Source organism: Volvox carteri (genome assembly GCF_000143455.1).
Source record: "Volvox carteri f. nagariensis unplaced genomic scaffold VOLCAscaffold_67, whole genome shotgun sequence".
Taxonomy (NCBI): domain Eukaryota; kingdom Viridiplantae; phylum Chlorophyta; class Chlorophyceae; order Chlamydomonadales; family Volvocaceae; genus Volvox; species Volvox carteri.
In genome coordinates, this window is record NW_003307610.1 from 561,295 (window position 1) to 585,597 (window position 24,303).

At 54.0% G+C, this 24,303-nt stretch overlaps 3 protein-coding genes across 3 annotated transcripts; all 3 read right to left on the bottom strand.

Annotated features, from left to right (window-relative positions):
• Positions 1-131: 131 nt before the first annotated feature.
• Positions 132-7,872, bottom strand: VOLCADRAFT_119568 (uncharacterized protein; the record flags this gene model as incomplete). Its single annotated transcript, XM_002956964.1, has 14 exons — positions 132-202; positions 312-414; positions 687-833; positions 1,279-1,326; positions 1,830-1,922; positions 2,259-2,629; positions 3,000-3,420; positions 3,746-3,816; positions 4,490-4,591; positions 5,040-5,220; positions 5,992-6,076; positions 6,757-6,852; positions 7,200-7,429; positions 7,720-7,872. Coding segments are annotated over 14 exons (2,172 nt in total), but the record flags the coding sequence as incomplete, so codon positions are not given.
• A 3,066-nt stretch (positions 7,873-10,938) lies between these two features.
• On the bottom strand, positions 10,939-13,224 carry VOLCADRAFT_98050 (uncharacterized protein; the record flags this gene model as incomplete). Its single annotated transcript, XM_002956965.1, has 5 exons — positions 10,939-10,985; positions 11,559-11,642; positions 12,169-12,259; positions 12,369-12,440; positions 13,201-13,224. The coding sequence occupies 5 exons, from the start codon at positions 13,222-13,224 to the stop codon at positions 10,939-10,941; spliced, it is 318 nt and encodes a 105-aa protein (XP_002957011.1).
• Positions 13,225-14,986: 1,762 nt separating this feature from the next.
• Positions 14,987-23,739, bottom strand: VOLCADRAFT_98052 (uncharacterized protein; the record flags this gene model as incomplete). Its single annotated transcript, XM_002956966.1, has 16 exons — positions 14,987-15,160; positions 15,585-15,731; positions 16,660-16,707; positions 17,086-17,229; positions 17,720-18,061; positions 18,218-18,309; positions 19,124-19,194; positions 19,271-19,292; positions 19,701-19,802; positions 20,361-20,586; positions 20,901-20,985; positions 21,491-21,586; positions 21,860-21,957; positions 22,462-22,566; positions 22,906-23,064; positions 23,551-23,739. The coding sequence occupies 16 exons, from the start codon at positions 23,737-23,739 to the stop codon at positions 14,987-14,989; spliced, it is 2,100 nt and encodes a 699-aa protein (XP_002957012.1).
• Between the last annotated feature and the right edge of the window lie 564 nt (positions 23,740-24,303).

Sequence of the window (24,303 nt, forward strand, 5' to 3'; positions counted from 1 at the left end):
TTATTTTTAAACGAGTAGGCATGAAAAATGCTTAGACGCAGTGAAAGCTGGCCCACCGTCTAGACGGCTGCTTGTCATTGCGTTTCTCTGACTCAGGCCTGCCGGGTCTCCCAAGGTCTATCCTGGCTCATCTAAATTCCTAAGACGACTCCTAAAATCCACTCGTTTGGTCGCTGCGTGCGTGGACTTGCCCGTTGTGATCCTGCCCGTGTGTTCACGTCGCACGGGAGGGTGTCCGTACAACAGCAGTAATATAACAAATAAGCAAAATATGAGGTACGCTACTGTTAAAATATGTATTATTGCCTTACCGAAATTCTGCTCAGCCTCCGTGAGCCCTCCTTCCTTGATGAACTTGCGTGTGCTGTTGACCAAGTCCTTCATGTTTTCCCGCTTGAGGCTTTCCTGGCCGGCCTGCCAGGACAAATTAGTTGCGTTCGGTCAGGTACGGACACAACTCATCTTGAGTTACCTTGCATGAAACCAACCAAGGCAAAAACATCACTGAAAGACAGCAAAGTTATATGGGAGTTGGTGAACTTTACATGCATGTTTACAGGAACTTATCCGAATCAACTATTCAAGCTGTAAATTGGAAAATGTACATAATTAATATCACATGGGCCACCAAACATTGGGTTCACGGCGCGCTAAATAAACCACAAATCGCCATCCAGCTGCCTTACCTGTAAAATTAGGTGGTATGTATCTGCGCCTGCTTGGAGCGCCTGCGCCGTCTTCACCGCGTTCTGCCCTCCAGCTCGCTCCAGAGCTGGCGAGTTAGCCACAGTCCCCAGTGCGCGAGAGGCGGCATCTGCTTGGTCCACCAATCGCTAACAACAGAGAGGAGCGAGGCGGTGTTAAACGGATTGATGCAACAAGGATGAACGAAATGGTCCAGGGAGACATACGTACGGTCGAGGGCTGTAAACGGGGTGTGGATATACGATACATGACGCACGGTGCATGATGTACGGCATACCGATGATGAAGATGAAAGCAATACCTGGAGACCTCGAATTTTCACGCACGCGCACTTGCGTCCAGGTAGTAATTGCGCGTACATTTCCACGTACAGTACGTGGCAGAGACACACACACACACACACACACACACACACACACACACACACGCACACACGCACACACGCACACACACACGCACACACACACACTAACACACGCACACACACACACGCACACACGCACGCACACACACACACACACACACACACACACACACACACACACACACACCTCCAGCCAGCTAGCGCCGCACCTGAAGCCCGTTGTTCAAAGCGTCGCTGTAGGTGTCCACGTTGATGTCCTGAGCGCGGTTGGGGACAATAGCAAGCAATAGCACCAAATATTTTTTTATGTAGGGTCGGCAGCGAAGGCTTGCAGAGAGCTGAATATTCAATAGGAAACGTCCAGCCCTAGCATGTATGGACGCGGAGGCACGGACCGTACGTCTGCCTTCCCTCACACCCTCGGCTGAACGCATCGGAAAGGAGTCGGACGGAGAGCTAGGGCTCACCGCTGTGTGGTGGCTGGTACTGGTGCAGGACAAAATAAAACGGGCTAGACGCGCACGTGTGTGCGTGTGTGGGAGAGTAAAGCGCATCCACAGGCAGAATCGACCCGATACGACCGGGTACCATGTGTAATTTACCGTGAGACGTACATGTATGTACCACCTCCACAACAGAGAAGAAACCCGAATTGCTGCACGAAGCGGTTTGCGTTACCTTAGGAGTGGGGTAGGCCCCACGCAACACCTCCACGCGACACCTGCACCGGCACCCTGCATCGCAGCAATCCCTCACCCACCCCCAATATGCCGTCCATAACCTCCTCCAGGAAGTCCGTGTCCAGCTCCGTGGCCCGCAGAGCCCTCACAGCGGGAGACTCGCGCTCGAAGGCCTGTCAGGAGCGGGCCCGGGCGCGGGCCCGGTGGTTGATGCAATCGGTACGATCAGCCATTCAAGTACGTAGAAAGGAAGGACATCGCGTACGTGAAATAAACTTCATAATCTAGGAAGATGAAAAAATCTCAGTTATGAAAGGCAACGCTATCAGTGTCTGTATGGATTATTTTAAAAAGCCTGTATAATGGTATGGTATGTATTGGGAAGGCCGATCTTAACGAAATGGCCCATTAATAATTCTTGAAGCCGTCAATTCATTGGCTCGCTGAGTGCATACACGGTCTCCTTAGGCATGTAATACACATGTAGGGTTGTGCCGGCTGCTGCCCACCTTTGCACTGTCGTACATCTTTTGTACCTCTGGATATCGTACACCAGGCCCTGACTTCCTGGTGAAGTCCAACGGCTCACTGGGCGAGTCAACTGTGGGAAACCAGGCAGACAGGCGGCGGCTGCTGGAGGACCCCTCCAGGGGAAAGGGGATGGGCGCTTCGCGAACAACATCCTCGCCGCGGCTGCCTCCGTCGCCGCCGCTGGCTGCGGCCGCTTCCTCAGCTGCGAGATCCTCCGCATTGGGCACCCTGCCGGTTCGAACTCCATCCGGCACCCGGCTGAACAGCCACTCTGCCCCCGGGACTGTGAGTCTGCACATGTTATCCAACAGCGCCTGCTTGTCAAACGGCACAGTGCCGCTGCGGCCCTCTGCAAACAGAGAGAAGAATAGACCAGATAGGAGGGGGGGTCAACCCTCGTATCTTTTGGCGGGGAGATCGTTGTTAGATCGGCATCCGCGAAGTGGGTTTGGCAGCGGATATTGACATAAGACTTGCGGTAGTCAGGCAGGCAAGGGATTCGGTTTATAAAGAAGCAAGAGAAAGTGAAAACGCCGAATCCATCTCGGTGATGGTCCCGGGATGAGGGCCGGATGCACTGGTTGTGGAAGCGGCTTGAGATGTTGCCGTTATGTTGCCGTTAGTTAGTTAGCTTAGGGTTTTTAAGGTTTTGTGGACACCAGGGTGATCAGCAGCGAGGCATGAACATAGATTGCCGTACGCTAGGCGCAGAGACGCACCGATTGTGCCCCATGGATTGCTTCTGTCGTAAATCGAGTCGTCGTTGCTGCACTCAGCGCCATCCTCCAAGCGGAAACCTTCTGAGGCGGCGCCATCGTCGCGAATGCCAGTGTTGCTGGCCCGGCCACCGATTCTTGTGTCGCCGCCGTCAGCATCCTCAAAGCCAGTGCCACTTCCACGAGGGTTCCCTTCGCCATCGCCGTCACCGCCATCGCTGCCACCGCCGCCGCCACCGCTGCCACCGCCGCCGCCGCCGCCACCGCCGCCGCCGCCACCGCCGCTACCACCGCCGCCGCCACCACCGCTGCCACCACCGCTGCCACCACCGCCGCCACCGCCGCCACCGCCGCCACCACCGCCGCCGCCCCCGCCGCCGCCCCCAGTGCTAGAGCTCATGGCCGCTCGGGTCCGGATAGCGATCTGCTTACATGTTCAAAAGCGAAAGCCCACATTGTTGACGAACGTAGGAATGCTACTTAGGTAGTTGTATGTCCGGTGTCATAAAGCTGAAGATACCACTAAATAATCGAACTAACCGAACCATCCAAACCCTTATACCGTGGAGTGCGCCTGCTATTTGCGACCCTCCTTAGCTAGGCAATCAAATTGTGGAAACGGTTTGCCAACTTCAGCTGCATGTGCTAATAGTCCAGGTCTGACACCTGTCTGACGGGTCACTTCCCCGCGCACGTTCCCCCGCTGTGGCATCGTCTGCTACGGCAGTAGTGCCGTACATGTCGCGCACCTCGATGTCGAGCCCGTAGACGACGATCTTGCCCGGCCAAACAAAATTTTGTAAGATGATTTCGGACCCGCCTGCACTGGACATGTCGCACCACCAACCAACTTAGCGGAACGGTGCAACGACCGGGTTAATTAGTTAGTTAGTTAGTCCGTCGCTGATGACCGTTTTCAGGCGCATCATGATGATATGTCGTCACCACGTTTTGGTGTCCTGCCTTTCGCTGCTGGGTAGTGGTACTACGTATTCCATAACCCGTGAAATTCCCACCTTCCAACCAGCCCGCACACATTATATGAATCACGTTCAAGGATGAGATGGGACTTAGGGTTTATCAGCTTGCAAGGTTCTACGCAAGTGCGAGGGTACGGACGGTGAAAGCATGGACGGGGACACGGACGGGGCCGTGGACGGGGGCATACATGCTTACATACGCATGCACAAACACACACGTGAGACCATGACCAGCATGGAGCAGACATGCCCTCGTGCGCGTCCCTGGTTAGTCGCTTCTATTATTTCCCCATTTATTATCTTCACCCCCCCCCTTGCGTGCGTCCACTGAAACAATCCGCTGTGGACGCCTGTGGTTTACTTGGAGCATATTCCAACAACGTACAAAGAGGTCACACCTAGTCAGCAGGAACGAGATCTCAAAATAAAGCTGTCCGAAAATCCAGGCCCATAGATTGAAACGTCGGAAAAGCTGCCGTAGTGGATTTCCGTACGGCTACAGCCCTGACTCACCGATCAATAGCTGCACCCAAGGCTGGAATGTCCTGATTAAAGGCGTCGCCTTGTACGGCAGTCCAAACAGCTGTTGCGTGTTGTCGATCGAGCGGATCATATCTGCATGCATGTGCACGATGGTAATCAATTGTGTACGGAATTAAAGAACGTACGAAACACGCATCAGTTGAAAATAATCACTCAGCAAAGGAGTTGTGCAGAGAGCGTGAAGGCACAAAATCACTTCTCCGTCGCCCCCGATCTCCAATGTCAATAACTTCCAACGCACGCCAAGTAGGATGTGGCGTCACACACCGTGACAACCGATGCCAAAGCAAGCAAGGCAAATAGAACTACTCGCATGCTTGCAATTACCCGTATACTGCGTGCTCCCACAAATGCGGGCAGCATCCTGCAGACCAAGCAGCAAGCTCACTCAAGGGGGCTTCTCGCTCCTCCTCTGGCATCCATCTAATCGGTCCTAACTTACTCCAGCAGCCAGCAAACACCTCAGACATCCCCGACCAGCCCATGGATTCCAAGTCAAGACATGACGCACGTCACGCACCTGCAACTGCGTCGTCTGCGAGCTCTGAGTAGGTCTTGTACTTAATGTTGGCATCCCGGGTGACTAGGGTGCCGATGGCCGCGGCCAGGGACCCCCCGCTCAGCGCGTTGAGGCGTACGGCGGAGCCCAGTCCGGTCAGGGCGCCGCGGAACACACTGCTGTCGGCGGCGGCCTGCTGGGCCTGTACGTTCGTATGCATGTACACGTGTGTTAAATAAAACCGCGGCTCATATCATATAAAAAATAACGCCGAGTATGATGTGTGTGAGTCTTGGAAAACTTTGTACGTTGTTTTCGTGTTCTTTCGCGGTTATGTGTGAGGAGACAACAACAGCTAACGTAACGCTACGGCCAGCCAGCTATCTACGCGCAATCAGATGGACCTTTTGCTCACTTTCATGGCTAAATAACGCCGTCCGCGAAATTTATTTCATGTGACATGACATGACGTGATGGCCACATGCTAATACTGAGGCTCTACTGCACACCCCTGGACAAGGGGTTCGCTCGTACAGCAGTTAAGATGTTCAGCACAGTCGTTTCCGGCCAGCTTTATCCTGTTTCGCTAAACCAGCGTACACCATCGCTATTTTAGCTACTGGCTAGGAGTGACTCCAGGGCGCGTGTGACTGAAGCCGCGTGCCCCACCACCGGTCACACATACCCAACATATCCTAGCCAGCAGCAGGCTTGCTGCCCGCAGGCATGCCATGATAATGGTAAATAAATATGGCCCTGGTACTAGGGCTCCCCGGTCCGTATGGTCCCGCTACACCTCTGGAGGGTTACGCAACTCCAAAAGTTGTACCACCCCCACCCCCCCATACACGCACACAAGGAGGAGAAGGGTTTAGCGGCCGTTCATGTTTGGGTACGGTTAGGTGCCCCTGGCCAGTGTCAGGCCGCGATCGATATGTAATTAGCAAACACACACACGTTCACTAGGTCGTACCATGGACAGCGTCAGGAGGGGAGGCAAGGAGGAATTGGCGGGAGGACACAGCACCAGGCTCCAAGATTTGAAGTCGATTTTGCGTCTGTGACAGTTAATACGGGAAGTTGAATTCAAATAGAGGTGAGAATAAATTACAGCAGAGGGGGCATAAATGGGAGCACGAACATGACGAGTCCATTTTTATGGTGTGCAGTCCGTGCAGTTTCCTGTTAAATAACTTTTCGTTTAGGGGCTGGCCGCCGCACGCCAGTGCAGCACACTACCGGTGTGCTTTTGTCACCGCAGCGACTGCACTGGCGATTTCTGGCTGTTTTCGTAACCGTATACAGCTGTCACCCGTAGGCAGCTGGTCCGCTGTAGGGTGCTATCTGCTGTTGCTGCTTCGCGGTTAGTGCACGTATCATGCCAACCCAACGCACACAGCCGTACGCAATAATATAGAATCCCTAGGGCTCAACTGCTTGCAGCAGGTGCCATTTGTCGGTTAAGCTTCCACGAGCACCAGCATGAAGGAATGTATGCAGCTAGACCTGCCGAGGGCCATCCTATATGTTAGGAACTACGTGCAGCCCCTCCCATGACTGCAATCTGTCGCGGACAGTCGCTCGCGGCATGTTTTCTTTGATACATTTAAAACGCAATCATGAGTCGTGAAAAACATGCCTGGCGTGTATGGTTCGGCAGGGTGTTCAAGCGCGCGACGGCTACGACGGCTACGACGGCTACTGCATTGCCGTACTGCAACCGTAACCGTACACTCACTCTTGCCAGTTCTCGCCCAGGTCAGCCACCCGCAGCACCCATCTTCCCCGGCTCGTGAGCTTGGATGAGGAGAAAATCGATAGCGGCGTGACAGGCCTGTGCGCCCACGGAGGGCAGCGCACAGCAGAGGCATGCTTACTGAACGAATCGTTTTTTACGTCGAACCATTAATTTCAATGGTCAAATTTTGACTATCCATTAATCTTACTACTCACCGGAACCGGTGTTAACTTCCCTCGCGTAATAAAATATCTTTACTCGCATATGATGATGATGATGACGATGATGATGACGATGATAATCCGTACATCCACCTCTAATGATTGTCGTCTCGCACGGCTAATGACGGGAAGCAAATGACCAGCCAGACTATATGTGTACATACAGGTAAACCGCATGATGAATCAAGTCACAAACATCGCTTTTATAGTCATATGCCGTACATCATGTCCACGTGCCTGTACGAGCCCGTCAGCACCGGAGGCGATGCCTGTGCCACGGCCAATGTGGCGTTAAAATAGTCCGCAAACGAAACATTCTTTAGTTGTGTGGCGCCTTGAGCTTCCTGTAGCCCCTTGAGGACGGCTCGGGCCCCCGACGCTCCCGCCAGGTCGTTAGCGGTTAGCTTGACGTCCGCCGGCGCATCCGAGTACGGCAGCCAGTACAGCGCAATCTGCACGGCCATGGCGTGCGAGGAAGGCATTTCACTGTCTATGTGTTTAAGTTAGCTTAGAGACCCAGACTGTATCAGGAAAAAAAAGCGCAACCCTTCCCCCACCCGACACAACCCTGCCCGACACTACTGCACGTGTTTCGCCTGTTCACACGTGCACCTGGCCCCATCCAACACCTCACCATCCACATACTCAGCAATCTGCAGTAATTTGTTGGCTGGAATGCTGGGATCACCAAACAGCACTCTCACTGCCTAAACCCAGAGACATGTCATCGTCCGCGACTCACCAGCAGTGCTCCAACCCGGTCATGTTGCAAGGACAGGTCCCGGACCTCCACCGCTCCCACCTCAGGCCCTACTTGATCCGCCACCAGCAGCGTGCTCAGCATGCTGCCGGGGCTCCCGCCCGGAAAGGCCGCGTCGGTGCTGTAGCTGACACACTGCAGGTAGGATTTCAGGTGGGGTAGCATTCACCGGTGGCACACCTCCAATCGATCGGGCGCCGTACAATGCACCAGTACAATGCAGCGTGTGTCCTACGCGATGGGATAATAGCCTTTCTTATACGCTTTTTCTGTTACCTATTTCGGGCAGCCCTAGGCCCCCTCAAGGCCCTCGGGTCCCCTATAAAGGGCTCCAGGTATGGGCCCGTTGCGCGTTCGGGTAGTAAAACGCAACTCCAGAAGATGCAACACGCATACACATACATACGTATATACACACATACGTGTCCGTGTGAGACCACTTGCCTTCATTGCTCCAACGCCGGCAGGCGCTAGCAGCAAGGCACTCAGGAGTGCGGCCACGAAGAGGTGGCTGGACAGCCGGCAACAGGTTCCCCGGCTGGCTGCCTCCAAGCGGCTGCCTCGCCTCCCAGGGCCGCTGTGCCTGACGTGACGAGTTCGCCGCATCACAAGTACCGGTGGGCTGCTGAGGAAGGTGGGCACCACCGGCGGGCCACTGCCTGCATCCCTTGCTCGCTCGTTCTCGCACATCCTTGCCAAATTACGGTGGCGCGGGTAAAAGCTGAACCGAAGCGCGGCCAGGTCCTTCGCTGTTGAACTGAGGTTCAAGTTGAGTTCTTGCTTGGAGTCGAAGCAGACGGTGGGTTAAGGTCTCCTATATATAGTTGACAGTCCTCAAGAAGGCAAGCAAAAAGTTTTATTCCGTATCGCAATATTCCTTAAATGTAGAGAATTGTGCCTTTACGTGCGTTTCGGAATTGTTTGTCTAGTGTGTCTGTGTGCGTCGCACAGCCGACATGCTTGAAAAACTCTGGGCAGACCTGGATTAGTTCCAGTACGCCAGGTCAGACAGCAGCAGCACTGCAGGATTGGGCAAGTGTACGTTTACGAATCTGTCCGAACCATGGCAACGTCACTCGTTCATGTCAACTAAGTTCTCCGCTTCGTTCCATTGTGGAGGTTTGTTGGAGGCGCCCACGTACGTGCGCGCTACTCGTCGGGCAGTCCAAGCTTGTCCCTTGGTTGACTCGACGAGCCTCGAACGGGACCAGCTGCCAGGCCACGTACGCGTGCGAATCGATGAGACAAAGGCAGCAGCAGCGCATCTGGCGGTAAAGTAATAACAACGAATCCTCTGCCTTGACTTTGCCCTGCCTAATTCTTAAGGAAGACACTCCTATCACAGTCCTATGCTAGCTATCTCGTAATATTATATGGCTTGCCCCCACCAGCCCCCACCTACGCCGCCGTCCGCACGCGGCGGAGGAATTTACACGGCCCGACGACTGTTCCAGATGCGGCCGCCGTACATGTACAGGAAGGATGAGATACTTGTGTTGCTGCGGTAGCGGTGCTGCAATGCTCGAGGCAGCCAAGCAAGGCAATCAGTCTTTGCCATGACTTTGTCCTGCTGCTTCGCTCGGGGGCCGAGTCGACCACGATAGGAACATAGATGTCGCGGCGATGCGATGTATGTATGTATGTCGTTACAGGGTGGTTAAGCTTTACCAGCGGCCCCTTTCCCGAGGCAGTCCCTGCTCTCCCCTGCGAGAGGGGCACCCAAATCCATTCAACCCATCCAATTTCAGAGTGTATTCGTTGGGATCAGAAACTAACCACCAGCATCCCACCAAATCAAGCGGATTAACGGCGCCTCAACTTAGTTCCTGGTTCGCTCGCAAGCTGATATAATGACGTCCTACACCGTCCACAAAATGGCAACCCCCCTGGGGTTATGCATGATGACGTATGATGTAATTCATAATCGTGAAGTATGTAATCCGGTCGAGCGGTTGTCCGGATGCGTGACCGGTAAGTGAGCTTGGGGGCGCATGTCCATCGACGTCTACTTGCTATGAAATGTGTGTGCATGTGTGTTTGTGTGTTAAACCCTGAACGGAATACCCTCTGGCATCACTATTACGTTCACACCTTCCCGCCGGCTGCTTTGAAATTGCTGGATAGGGTTCGCACTTGCAAGGCACGTAGGATGCATGAACAGGGGTACTTATCGTTCCAGCCCAGACTCAGAATAGTAGCAGGTCGTGGATTGTCGTTAGGTTGTCGTGTAATAGGAGTTACAAGTCCAAAGCATATCCGAAGCGAATCCGAATCAATAATGTAGAGAATCTAGCAAGTCCGTTAGTTAGTCCGTTAGTTAGTCCGTTAGTTAGTAATTCAATTTTGTTGAAGGCCACACCCATCCAAACCCATCCATCCGGATGAATGCTCGACCCCTCGTACACGCCAGCCAGCACATTTATATGCACAGTGTTGCTTACATAGATTTACATATATTTATGCATTATGCCCAGAAGTTCCCTTACCTACACATACATGCATGCACGCGGCATGCCGCTGCGCCAAGCAACATCATCAGCAGGACAGACTTCAAAGGGTCACGCAAAGCAAGTTATCCGACGCTGCCGTACTGAGACGCACGCAAGAGGTTTGCAGTTGCCATGTAATACTAAAGGACTCATGCATTTTTGGCGAATCCTAAGGACTGTTTTAACTTGCCTGTCCTGCATCCAATCATTACAATTTACCGGCGTACAATCGCGGCACGGAATAGTGCACGACGGCTTGAAAAATGCACATGTCTGTTAATCTGCTGGACCAGCCATGCCAGTCCGTTGTGTGCCTCGCCTTTTTGCAGGTATCGATTTGTAAAACACAATCACACAGATGTACTTTCTTCGTCTGCACAAAGTGCTATCACGACTGCTGATCACACGGCCCACTTGCAAGCATCAAAATTGGCTTTTTTTTCCTTTCCCGAAGTAGTGCCAATTTGGACAACCGCGTCGCCATTCGACTGCGTCCTATTGCCGCGTGCATTTAGCGATCCTACAGGACGATGCGATCGTCGAAGTTGGCTTTGCGAAAAAGCATCCTAAAAAAAGTCGTTGACAGAAAGTCTATTTAGGCAATGGCAAAGCGATCAGCGTGAGGATATAATTATTGTGAGCGCCTCACGCCCCCTATAGTCGCTACATACGCTCAGCTGCGGGCCTGGCGGATTCGGGTGGTAGATCGTCATCATCGACCCATCCCACTTGCAGTCGGGAAGGTCCGCCGGTCAATGCCTACATACAAAGCAGGTGCGCAGGGACATATTCGGCACGGCGGCGAGGGTGAGGGAGCCACTCTGTGGGCTCCAGCGAGATTCCTGGTCCGGTATCAGGTATCAACCTCTTCAGGCAGGAGTTGCTGCGGCGCGCGGTAGCTTTAAACAACAACCGCTATTAACTAGATGTACGTAGTACGTAGTAAACTAGACCCTGCAAACAATAAAGAGGAGGAAGTGATATCTACTCGGTCACTTATTCGTACCTGCACTACCTGTACGTGTTACACTGTCGCACGGAGTACACGTCGTATCTGAGTATGTCGCAAAACAATGTGAAGGGGACTTGCAAGCTAGAACGAGCTCAGCAACGAGCTCAGTCCTCATACTGCTGCTGGCCGTTCACCGGTTATAACCCAAAAATTGCGCTCGGCGTCATCATGTCGGTCTGCCATTATCCGCTTTGCAGCCAAGGACGTGGTTCGGTGCCTCGGATACAGTGCACCGATGGATACAGTCTTTTACGAGCTCGGTAGAATTGCATGTCAATTGCCTCCGGATGCATGAACTGATGTTAGACCTACGCACTCACCGATGGTGTGGTCCACGGGGATGCGGGACAGCGCCTTCTTTGCGAGTTGATTGGCCTCATCCTTGACACGCTTGAACCAGGCTTCTGCGCTCGGCCGTGCATCCCACACATGTTCGTGGGTACACACATACATAAGTGTATACAATAATAATGCATGCACACGGCAAAGCGCATGCAGCTGGATGGGCTGGGCAGCTGGCTGGGACACGATACACACACACGGCGGCTAATGCGATGTGCGTGATGCCGCGTAGCAGAGTGCTTGCTCCATTACTACTACTACTTCTATCTCCACTACTACTATTACTACTGCTACTACTATCTCCACCACTACTACTACTACTACCACTTCTCGCTCCTAGGTACACGACAATGTGTGCATGTCGGAGAGGCCACCCGAGTATGGATGGGAATGAACGAATCTACCCTCCTGTTTGCGCCCATCGTAACGATTCCCATAACTTTATCCATATACACCCACCAGGGGTCTCCCCAGTAGGCATGTGGCCGCGGCCGCGAGAGTGACGGCCGCCGCTGCCGCCGCTACTCCCGCCGCCGCCACTACTGCTGCTGCTGCTGCTGCTGTCAGAGCCTTCCCTGAACTTTTCACCGGCGTCCTTTTCGTCACCCTGCTGGTTAGCTCCCTGTTGCTCCCTGCTCTTCATTTCCTTCTCATTGCCTTTCGTTGCTTTGTCCAGGGCCTGTCAGTCAGTCAGTCAGTCAGCCAGCCAGCCAGCCAGCCAATAAATGACAGAAGCTCATCATTTAGGGCACCCTACAGTTGCTGCGGAATCCGCGATCCGCACGCACCTGTAGCGCGTTTGCAACCCCAATGATGCTGTTGACGTCGGCCCAGTTGTAGAGCCACTGAATGAACGACACCTGCACGTCACCCGGTGGCAGTGATAAGCGGCAAGCGGTATATATGTGCACGTGGAATATATGGCCGTGTGGAGGAAGACCTCCTGGAAGACCTCCAAAGGAAGTGGGCGCACAATTGCGACTCAATTCATCCACATGTGCGTCGGTTAGGGACTAGATAGCAGTTACGAGGAGAAAGAAAAAATATTTAGGGGGCCATTCATGTATGGCACCATACAAGCAAAATCCATGTACGGCGGCGGGCGCAATCCATGTACAGCTGTATGCTGTTGTGTGAGGTTAGCTGCCACCCTCCAGCTTTGCATTTGCGCAGCAGCTCGCAACTTCGCCCCTACAGGCTTACTGGGTTAATGAAAGACGACATCGCTTTAGAAACACTTCGATGGGTTGCTTTGTCAAAGTAAAATTTACCCCAGAACCATTAACCCGGCGGGTAGGTGATGAGCGATAAAGTGTTGGGGGTCGCTATTGGTTACCAGTACTAAGGGTTTCGTTCTCGCAGGTTTACACCAGCGGCCCCTATCCGTGTTGCCAGTCTCCTGAAACCGTCCACTGGCGTGTGGTTGGTTGTTCAACCAACCCGCCGCCCTCAACCGGACCACCTCTATTTCAGGTGCCACCAGGTGCATATTTCGGACTATGCATGGCAAATGGTGACAAACCAGCCGGCGGCGGATTCCTGACCCTACTGAAAAGCTGGGCTATTCGAGCTACACTCCCTACACTCCTGATCTGGACTCTGATCTGGACTCGAACTTACAAGCCTATGATCGCCAATGCTCATCCTCAATAAGGAACGGTTTTTCCGGCGACTGCTTAGTACATACATACATACAAATTGTAATACATATATGAGCACACATTCCTATTCGCCGTTCGACCTACCTGTAATCCGTCCTGAGCGCTGAATCTGAAGGTCAGACGAACTCTGCAGCCGGAGCGAGGCAAGGGAGAGCGAACCCGGCAACGGACGGGTGGCTGGGCTTTACTTGCGGCCTCCACAGTGCAGAACGCAGAGGGCCAGAGAACCGAACAACAACAACAAGGACTTCAGCTATTCCGGGGGCCAAACGATCCAGAAAAAGAGGACTTACCAGAGCTCCTCGTCTTTAACGAGCTAGACTTTCGCGCTCGTTGCTCTGGGTGTGTGCGTATGTCTGTATATCTGTGTGCTTCAAGGCACGTACATGGTGCAAGGAACCGTAAAATCTCCAAGCGCACCCTGCAACCCTACATACCGCGCCAGCGTGGGGCCCTATGCCGCCCGGCTAGCACTAGCACTCGGAGGAAAGGAGTGAGTCTATCCAGCAGTGAGGTGGGGGCTCCTGTTAGCCAGCAGGAGCCCCCGCCCCCACCTACGAGGGAGCGACCCTCCACCAGTCTCCCCCCCAACCCCACCCGTGTACTGCCATCCAGGGCCCTCGAAAGCCCGTCTGGGTATGGCGAACTTATAAAATGAAGTACCTCCCATCAGACCCAGTGTTTTTTTTAAGTAATATATTACTTTTAAGGAATAAAGAGGCCTTTTTGGCCTTTGGAAATAAGGAACAAAGTGAGGCCGATCCGTACATTTTCATTCCTTCAGCCAAAAACGTCCATTGCTGCCAGATTGCTCCGTAGTGTGCAGAACTTAGTATTATCGATCATAAAATAGATATGAGGGGCCGTAAGAAGGTCAAGCCCGTGAGTCAACGCGGCATAGCAGAATGTATGACCGGTCCTTCCATAGACAAACACGCAAAAGGCAACGACTTGAACGCCGAACAAACACAAAAACAGCAAGATAAGTCTGAAATTTTTCCTGATAAAGGCGTTTGGGACGGCGGTGCTGTTGTCGGTAATGCATCGGCAATGTTGCTGCCAGCGGCGACCGATGACACGGGCGCCATTACCCCTGCCTTCCATGGCGGTTGTGATCAGCATAAGCGCAAGCTGTCACCCAATCAGCTTGACAACAACGAATGCGGCGAGGCGCCCAACCCGAGCGCTCGCAGTGCCAAGCGGGCTCAGACACAGCGCATCCGCAAGGGCATGAGCGACGGTGCATGGCGGGACAAGCAGAAGGAAAATCCCCACAGATGGCAGATTGCCTGGGCCGCCAGGTATTTGCTATGCGGTTGCTTGCTTTGGGCCTTTGCTTGGTCGGATTTACTTTTTGTTCACAAACAGTGCCAGAACTATCTATGCATGTGCATGAAGCGTGCGCACATGAACGAAAACGCGCCAACGCAGTGTGTGCCTCTTGGTCTATGAGGGGAGTTGTAACTTATCGGGGGGGGGTCTGGTGGGGGCGTAGCCCCCCCCAGCGCCCCACTCTTAAGGAATACATAACGGCGACGCTAGCAACTTTGTTACTTAGGTTGGAATAAATTGAGACGCCCCCTAAATGAAAAAAAAATCACTGATCAGACCGACCAATCATGTTACCAGGAAACCACCAACCACATAAAAAAACCTTCAAGAAAATATATGCAAGTCACAAGTTACAAGTTCCGCACAAATGTGGGGGGCCGTCCGTACAAAGCCGTACAGCTCACGTACTCATCTCACCGGGAGAATAACCACGTGAAGCGGTCCACTGTGTTGGGCTGCTGATTGCGTTTCTTGGCCGCCCTCTTCATGCCCTCAAACTCCTGATTGACACCGCCGCTCTTGAGCCACTCGCGAGTCCAGTTCTGCATCTGTGGCTCGTTGAAGCGCTGAAGCGACTCCTCGCCGGCCTGTGCGTGGGGATGTTACGTGTATTACGTGCATGATGTATACATACAGACATGCACAGGCATGCACGTATGGGTGAAAGAGTTCACGAGGGCCGATGGATCCGATAGATTAAATCCTGGATCCGAATTACTAGATCTGAATCCGTGGACAAGTAGGTCTGGATCTATGGACTTCCTTTCGGTTCCAATGAGTTTAAATTGCCAAAACCGAAAGATCACTAAGTGGAAAGATCACACGATCCAAACCTATCGAATGTGTCTGTATGTATGTATGCACCTGCGAGTGCATGTATGCGGCTTGCCGTATACACAGCAAGCCTGAAATATGATCCATCTTGCTGTCCACTGCAGAACGGGATCTCGAGAATGCTGAGAATGTTAAGAATCCTAGGAATTTAATCGTCGGCAGTGTGCACATACTCACTCGCAGTATCTCCGTGTATGTGTCTGCACTGGCTTTGAGCGCCTGAGCGGTCTGCACGGCCGCATCGCCCCCCCGCGACAGGAGCTCAGCTGATGCAGCAACAGCATCCAAAGTCGACGATGCCCGTTCCCCGCGATTTACGGCAGCCTGGGCGGGGTAGAGGGCGCAGTCCACAGTAGCGAGCAGGGTTGAGGGAAGGCAGCATTCATCGATAGACTACAGCAACAGCACCGACAGTCGCAGCACTGACCAAGCCCATACAGTAAAAGTATGGCCCAGTGCTGCCCATGTAGCAACTGCAGGTGCTAAAGGCAGCTGCGGGGGCCCCCCGGTATGTACGTATGTATGTACTCCAAAGCAAGGATACCGAATGCAGTTTGACAGAATGGAAAGGGAAACACGCATTTGCAGCAAGCCGATGCCCGGTGATGCATGCCCGGTGAACTTTGTCCGTCCCCCGGCCAAGCCAGCCACATGTACGCTTATCACCAGTGAGCGTCTTCAAGCGGTGCCGCCGACATCCTGACTCCATCTGTGCTTCGTAGGTCGGCCGCGGAAATGTTGATGTATCTTTCCCGCATGGCCCGTTAGCAGGGCACGCAATCCTATCGGCCGTACACCTAACATGCGCGTGTACCGTACAGTTTGGCTACCTTCCGTGATAGGAAAATGGAGCCCGCTGCTGTTTCCCCGCCTCTCCTGAGTTTGGGCCCAAACTGGCTGCTGGTTGGCGCGACTTCGTCAGGGGAAAAGTTGCAAAAATAATGACAAGGCCGGATTAGCAGCTCGGCCGGATCGTGCGCGACATCTCCGGCATGTAGGCCATATCTATGTAGTTCGCAAAGGTCAAAGGTCGCAATTTCTGTGCTGCAGTCCGTGGTGGAGCTTGAACTACTAGGATCTGGGTTGCCATTCCAGACACGCACGCACATCGCCGTACACATGAAACTGCTCACAGGGTAGGTTTCAGCACATGCAGAAATATAACTAAATACCCAAAGGAAAATAAAAACAAAATTACGCAGCATTCCTGGAAAATAATTCTTTGCTTTGTAGGACCACGCTGGCACCGTACCTTGAGCTCACTGAGCACTGCGTCGTTATAGACTCCCGCCTCGATGTTCTGCGAACGGCCGGCAGAGGAAAGGCGGAACCCGTGTCGTGGATAGCCATGCAGGTTATCACTGAGTAGGCACGGTGCAAGGGGTGAAACCATGAACGCCGGCGGACGTCCGCAGGCGACTAGCTGCAGTTGCTGGCCGCTGAAAAGGCCTCTCAAGCAAGGTGCTGACAGATCGCCTTAGCGCGTATTTACAGACAATGTGCGTGCCGTACTATACGGCAGCTATAAGGTAAATCAAATATCTAAGATGAATCAAGTTTCTAAGTCTAAGCCTAACGGGAATCGAGTTTCTAAGTCTAAGGTGAATCATGACGTACACACACAAAACGCCGACATCCTGTGCGGCATATCCAATGAGGCAGTTACAACGAGACGCACGTTGAAGGAACGCTCGATGATTTGGTTGATTGCGTCTGGATTGGGTCGTCCAATTGTCCTTGGTTCCCGCCCAGCACGATCTCTCTGGTTTGTGCCTCCAACGGTGTCCCAAGGCTGCCCCAGTACGGGCTCGTCCGGGGATTCCTGCACGCCAGCGAGCGGGTCGGATAGAGCTACCGTTGGTTGCTAAGAGTCCTTACAGCAGGAAAGGCTACTACGTGACAATGGACACCGGCGTAGCTTTTAATCAGGAAGATTGTGATGTGTTTAGGGGGGCTGGGAGTCGCCGTTCGTCACAGGCTCGGCAGGTCCTTACATTTACTATGTAACTGCTGTGAAGGCGGAGGAAAGCCAAGAAGTCAAGAAGTCAGGAACTCCGAACTTGAGGAACTAAGTAGGCTTCCTCCTATCCGGAACTGTTTGGTTGCCATGCAATTCGTACACTAGGAGACATTTCGCGTGCACACGAAGTGATTCGGTCCTTCCAATTGGCAAGGGCATCGATGGGGTGTGGGAAGGGGATAAAAATGGTAGCTATTCATTCACCAGTTGGTCAGCCTTCCAAATCCAGCAAGCACCATAAATACACTGTAATACATAGTACAGCAGTATGTACACACACACACACTCTTACCTGGAGTGGAATGACATTCGGGTTACCTGGTCGCCCGCCGAGCAGTGGCCCACTGCCGCCGCGGCCAGCAGGCCATCCGCCATCCAGAAGAGCCCTCTGAAGCTCCAGGGGGGCCCGCAGGCCACCACCGGCCTGAGGAAACAGCGGCGCTTCCGTGAAGTCCAGGGGGGCCAGCGGTGTGGGGAAGCGCAGGCTGCTGGAGGGCCCCAACAGGCCGGCAAGGCCCCGGCGGCGGCGGCGGCTCTCATCGTCACTGCTGCCTTCGTCATCCACCTCCTCATCCACGTAATCGTCATCACTGTTGCTGTCTGTTAACTCAGCGACCTCCTCGTCATCGCTGCTCTCCCGGAAAGAGGTGGCGGAGGAGGAGGAGGAGGAGGAACGCTGGGATAATACTTCTTGCTCATCGGAGGCAGACCTGTCGTTGCCGCTGCTAATACTGCTGGGTCGCGGCCTCGGTAGTACTGGTGGTGGGGATGGATTCATGGCTCCGCGCACGGTGTACTGCGCGAACTCCAACGGCATCATGATGCTGCACATCTCCCGCTGCAATAGCTTCTTGTTGACGACGACGGGGCCGTTAGGGCCATCTGCATGATGGAACGACATGGATCATGTTAATGCCGCAGTGGATCCGAACTGGCGCAGTGGATCCGAGCTGCGATTGAGCTGCGACTGAGCGACAACCTTAGATGTCTTTCGGAAGTACTCCGTTTCATTGGTTACATTGCTTACCATTGGTAGTCCGTCAACCAAGCAACATGACGCACGGAATGTGTACGACAATGTACTACAACTAGTTGCTAAGATACGCACACAAGGCACACGCCGGCATACATATGCGTGCCTTCGGTTCGTTCTTCGGTGCTTGTTTATTGGGTTATCGATAAGGGCCCCCGTGCTAGTCACTTCTGACCTAAAAGGCTAAAGAGGGCAGCTGTGAAAGGGATCTATCGTTGCTGTCGTACAATAGTACGTTGTACGTAACTCACCAACCACGCCACAATTCGGAGTCTCATCGGACATGCTGCTCCTCGGGTTGTTGCCACCGCCACCGCCACCGCCACCGCCACCACCACCACCGCCACCGCCACCACCGCCGCCGCCGCCGCCACCACCGCCGCCGCCGCCGCCACCGCCGCTGCCACCGCCGGCCGCCTTCGCCGCCATCGCCTCCCGAGTTCGCACGAAAACCTGGTGGTAGGTAGTAATTTCTTATGTTATACCCGGTTACAGACAAGGTATTGCTAACACAGCTTTTCTTCTCATGGAAGCAGCTGTCTGCTGGGACAAGTGCGCTGCAAGTTCCGCAACGGCGCACGCACGTCTCTGCGTAACTGCCTCGCAGCACGGGCAGCATTGACCCAACGTAAGTCCTGCCACTCCGCCCCCCCCCCCACTCACCTCGAGTTGCAACGCCCAGAAGACTATCTTGCCCGGCCAGACCTGGTTTTGAATCGTGACGTCGGTGCCGCCTGCACATCACGGAGAGGTGCATATGTAGACAAGAGGAAGGTAAGAGGGATTCCATCAGTAGGGTGTTTTGCATACTTAGCAGGTGGGGATGTGTTGTCTGCAGCGGGCAGCGGGCAGCGGGTAAGTGGGTGCGGGATCTCGCAATGACTGGGCATTCACATGATATGTACGACATTGTACGATACTTGCAACACGGGTGCGTTCGCTGTGGGTATGCAGCGTGCTTAAAAGTAAAACTAGGGTACACCCCCTTAGGCTGCTTCTTACAGCGCCATCCCTCGAGCAGGTTGCATGGCGGGTCCATACCGGCTTTCCCTTAAGTTAAGGCCTGTCTAGCTCGGTGGAACAAAAAGAGGACCACGTACTAAAACATAGTAGGTAACGAAGAAAAGTGCATCAGTATGGCGTCGGTATGGCATCAGTATGAAGGACATGAAGGACAAACTAAAAATGGTTTTTGTTGGTGCTACATTCGCCTCCCCTGACACGAGGACACCCTTCTCACCGATGAACAGCTCCACCCAGGGAAGGCCTTTGTTGATGAGCGGAGTCAGCTCGTTCGGCAGGCCGTATAGCCTTTGAAAGTTGTTCTGGGCTCGGATCGCCGCTGCAGGCAGCAGGCAGCAACCTCAAGATCAGACGGGCAACACATCGTAAGAAAGGCGACACACAACGGAAACATACATATCGTGCTGATGAGCTAACTGACCAGTACGGATCCGATCCACCCGACATCCGCCGATCCATTTCTTAAGCTGATCATCACGCTTTAACCACCAACCAGGGGTGGTGGTTTGCGTACGGAAGGTGACGTCAGGCCATACGTAGGACAACAGAGTGCCCCTACCTAGCAACCTAGCTACCTAGCCACCTGCTGTTAATAGCTGTGTTTTTTCGTGCGTGGTCTATGGGCAGCAGGGTCATCGTAAAATAGATAGGACCACATCTCAGGCGATAATGGCACAACGGTAATTAATAGTAGTTGGCTGCTCGATGCCGTACGCGGATGTTGTATGTCGCAACATATTTGAACAAGGGTTGAAGTTATATATGTATGAAATACTGTAATACTCATGTTGAGAGGCAACTCCAGTTTACCTGCACTCAGCCAATTTGTTATACCGCTGTGACTCATCGACACGACCAACCCACCCCTTACACCCACCCTCAACCGCTTCGTCTGCCAGCTCTGTGTACGACTTGTATTGGATTTTGGCATTCCGCGTCACCAGAGAGCCGATGGCCGCCACCAAAGGTTGGGCCCCACTGCCCAGCGCCCCGAAGGGTCCTCTTCCGTCACCCGCTGCCGCCTGACGCATTGTCGCACTGAAGGCCCCCCCCGACCGGGCTGAGGACAGGTCCAACTTGCCGGCAGCTGCCACTTTCTTGACCTGCGCACACACACGTGGTGCGGCGACTGTTAGTTGCTGCGGGGTGTGGGGACCATGGCATTGCCCCCCCGTTTACCCTAGCGGCCTTTCTGGTTTTTTAAAAGCTGACGTTTGCGCGGGTAGCTTCGAAGCGAGGTTTCTCTCTCGCCCCTGGAGCCGAAGGCGCAATGGGGGGATGGTGCCAATGCGCAGTGGCCACTGCCTCAACGCAGGCAAGGCCCTACACGCCCTCACATACCTAACAGAAGAAAAGAGAGAGATAGCCGCATGCAGTCATGTGTGTACAGTCATGTGCACACACGGCGTTTCCTCACCACCTGTTCTCGAAGGTTGACAGGTAGGGACTGGTTGACAGGAGGACACAGAACCAGCTTCCAGCCCAGTAATTCCACAGAGCGGCTGGTGGGTGGCAGTGGGGGGCAGTGGGTGGCAGTGGGTGGCAGTGGGTGGCAGTGGGTGGCAGTGGGTGGCAGTGGGTGGCAGTGGGTGGCAGTGGGTGGCAGTGGGGGGCAGTGGGGGGCAGTGGGTGGCAGTGGGTGGCAGTGGGTGGCAGTGGGTGGCAGTGGGTGGCAGTGGGTGGCAGTGGGTGGCAGTGGGTGGCAGTGGGTGGTAGTGGCGGCAGGGGAGGTCAGCGGTGTAAGAGGTAGGGACAGACTGACTCAGCCCCACGGTTATGGTGCGACGCGGCAGGGGTTGCCGTATTCTCTCTGCCTGAGGCGGCCCAGCTTGTACCCAGCAGGTTGCAGCTACCTGGTCTCGGCACCCATAACACCCCTTCCCTCAATCCCTTGGAACGCCACCACGCATATCATGATCCGTTCCTCAGTCGTGAAGCCCGTCCGGCCCGTACACATATATATGCATGCATACCGCAAGCCCGACCGGCAACCCGCCACTCACTTACTTCTTGTAACTGCTGCCCGCATCTTCCACCAGCAGCACCCAGCGGCCCCGGCTAGGAAGGGCCATTTCGGAGAAGATGCTGAGAGGCGTTGCAGGTCTGCACGGCAGGGGCACGGAACATAACGAGCGGGGCGGGGCGGGGCGGGGTGGGCGGCAGGAGAGGCATCAGAGCATAACGTGAGATGACACTGCCTCGTCACCGTGTACTTATAAGCTGTACAATCCGTACATACTGGTAAATGGATTAGTTGTGGACGGCAGCTATACATGCCCGGTAGCTGTACATGCGGTCCGTTCGGGGACCAGGGGAATCACGGGTGGTATCTCTACGACGTGCGTCGCACTTAAAAGGCACTTGCGCAACCCCCACATGAAATCGCCTCTGAGGTTGTCGGTGCGCTCGTAACCGATGGTATTGTTGACCCCGTCAATGAAGGACACCGAGCTCATGTTGGACCCCGGACCACCCTGCATGTACACAGGCGGGGAGGGTGCATGGGTGTACAGCGCGGGAGGGTGCATTAGTCGGCGCGAATGCTGGAGCCCTGGGCCATGTGTGCTGGTGTGTGAACGTATCACCTGCGGCGGCCGCGGGAGATGAGAGCGCTTTGGGAGGTGTCCTGAGTGTGCGGGCGCGAATCCTTCTTACAGACACCTGTTTGCAGCGGACACACACACATGCACATGCACATGCACATGCACACAAAACCATACGCGCATGCACATAAACACATACACACACACGCCGATATACAACATGTCGCGATCGGTCGCGCGCAACATTATTTTCATTTATTGTTACTCGTTGGCCATGCGCGAGTTCTGTGTGTGACACGTGCGTTAAATATCTTCCGGCAGAAGGTCAGCTGGGAAGCCCTCAGCTCGACGATGACGAGCCGTTGTTCCTGCGCTGTAATGTTGTCTCCTGCTTCGTCTAGGAAAGCGTTGTATCCACGAGTATGCCGTACACACCTGCCGTATGTCCTTCAGGATGGCAGATGCATTAGCTATCTCCTCGATCTCCCGGGGATTGGTCACCTCTAGCTGCTGGGCGTACGGCAGCCACTGCAGGGTTATCTGTATGTATGTCGAGTGAAGCAGTAGAGGCGGGACCATGTTGATGAGGGGCATTAGCGTGTGCGCGCACGGCAGTAATTCACGAATGTTAGCGGCAGCAAATGAAGTTCGCATATGCCGTGTTCAGGACCACAGAGGGACTCTACAGCTGACAATATCGAAGCCCTTCAAGCTCGTCTTCCCCGCCTCGCCTCACTTCGCCAGGAGCAAGAAATCGTTGCGGCAGCAAACATACATCGCCCTGAAACTAAGTTCAAGGCTTCGCCCCCTAGGCCAGCATATACACAAAGCCTCAGTACGGGCGTGAATCGTATAGCCGTAAATGGTACGACATCGTACCAACAATGCACCCAGTCGGCTGTGGACGAGCGATAGGTTACGGACGTCCACGGCTCCGACCGCCGGGCCCACTTGGTCGTCCACGAGTACGACGCTCATTACAGCGCTGCCGTCGCTCGATCGGATTGAGTTCTTCACATCAGCGCTGTACAGCAGACACTGCAGGCAATTCACATTCACGCAACTCAGTTATCTCCTTTGGGCGATGGTTTCTCTTTTCTCCTGCTAGTGCGGTGTTTCCTTTTCTCCGTGGCTTTTAGGCGTTTAGGTTTTGCCCTTTGGCCTTCGGCTCGTATGGGTAGTTCTACTGGTATGGGGTCACGCACCCCCAACCATGTAAAACACACACAAAGTATGCACAGGACTGGCATCCCCCTTACACTCTTACATGCCCCGCTCTGCCTTGTTCCTTTATTGCCATCAAGCAGCGCGAAAGTCGTGGGGAGAGCTAACAAATATGAACAACAATGCGACGTCAACATCAAAAGGAGGACGGAAGTCGTAACCCGGACGTTGGCCTGCCCCGCAGCACTGACACGTTCACGGACAGTCACATGAGTTGTACATGCGCGAGGTGGTCATACTATAGATTTACAAACTGGACAGTGTTAAATCCGGCATGCAGCCTCGTTCGAGGTATCATACCTCCTGCTTCACTATGGCAGTGGTTCGGTTGCCGTGGTTCGCGACTATGGGTGCTGAAGTAGGTTGGCGGTTGGGCATAGCAGGCGGAGGTCGCGGCAGCACCCGCTGCACCTGTGGTTGCTGTGCCAGGGATCCCCGCAGCAGCCCGCCTCCGGGTCTCAAGGCGAGGCATGCCGCCGCGAACAGCATGAGCAGATGCCGCAGCGGCGGCGGTGGTAGCGGCCATCGCGCGCCTTTCTCGCGCGACATGTCCCCTGTCAAACACCTTCGGTACACAAGTTCTCTCACTCGTTGGATTTCAAGGATTAAGACCACTACACAGCTTAGGTGTACTGACGGACTTGATTTCGCAGATGCACCTGTTCGGGCGTGCAAGGATGGCTAAGGATGTAAGTATCGATAAGTCGGCTGTAATACGGCATTGAATTCGAAGAGAATCACAAACACATGACACCGAATATCTACATCCCATGACTTGTGTTGCAGATATTGACTTCGAACGATTCTATATTGGAATCTCATGGGGTCCACTGGACGGATCCACGCCGTTGTGCGTCGCTCGGCTGTGCCGAGACTCGTTCACAGCCGTTTCAGTTGGTTTGCACTGCATTCGCTTGCTGGCTGCATAAATCTTTTATTTCATATAGATACTTCTTATCTTCATAACTTTGCCTTTTTTTACGCACCTTGTATCAAGTTACTCGGTACAACGCGGATTAGCAGTTGGCCGCGAATCCAAAGAACTTGCCTCCA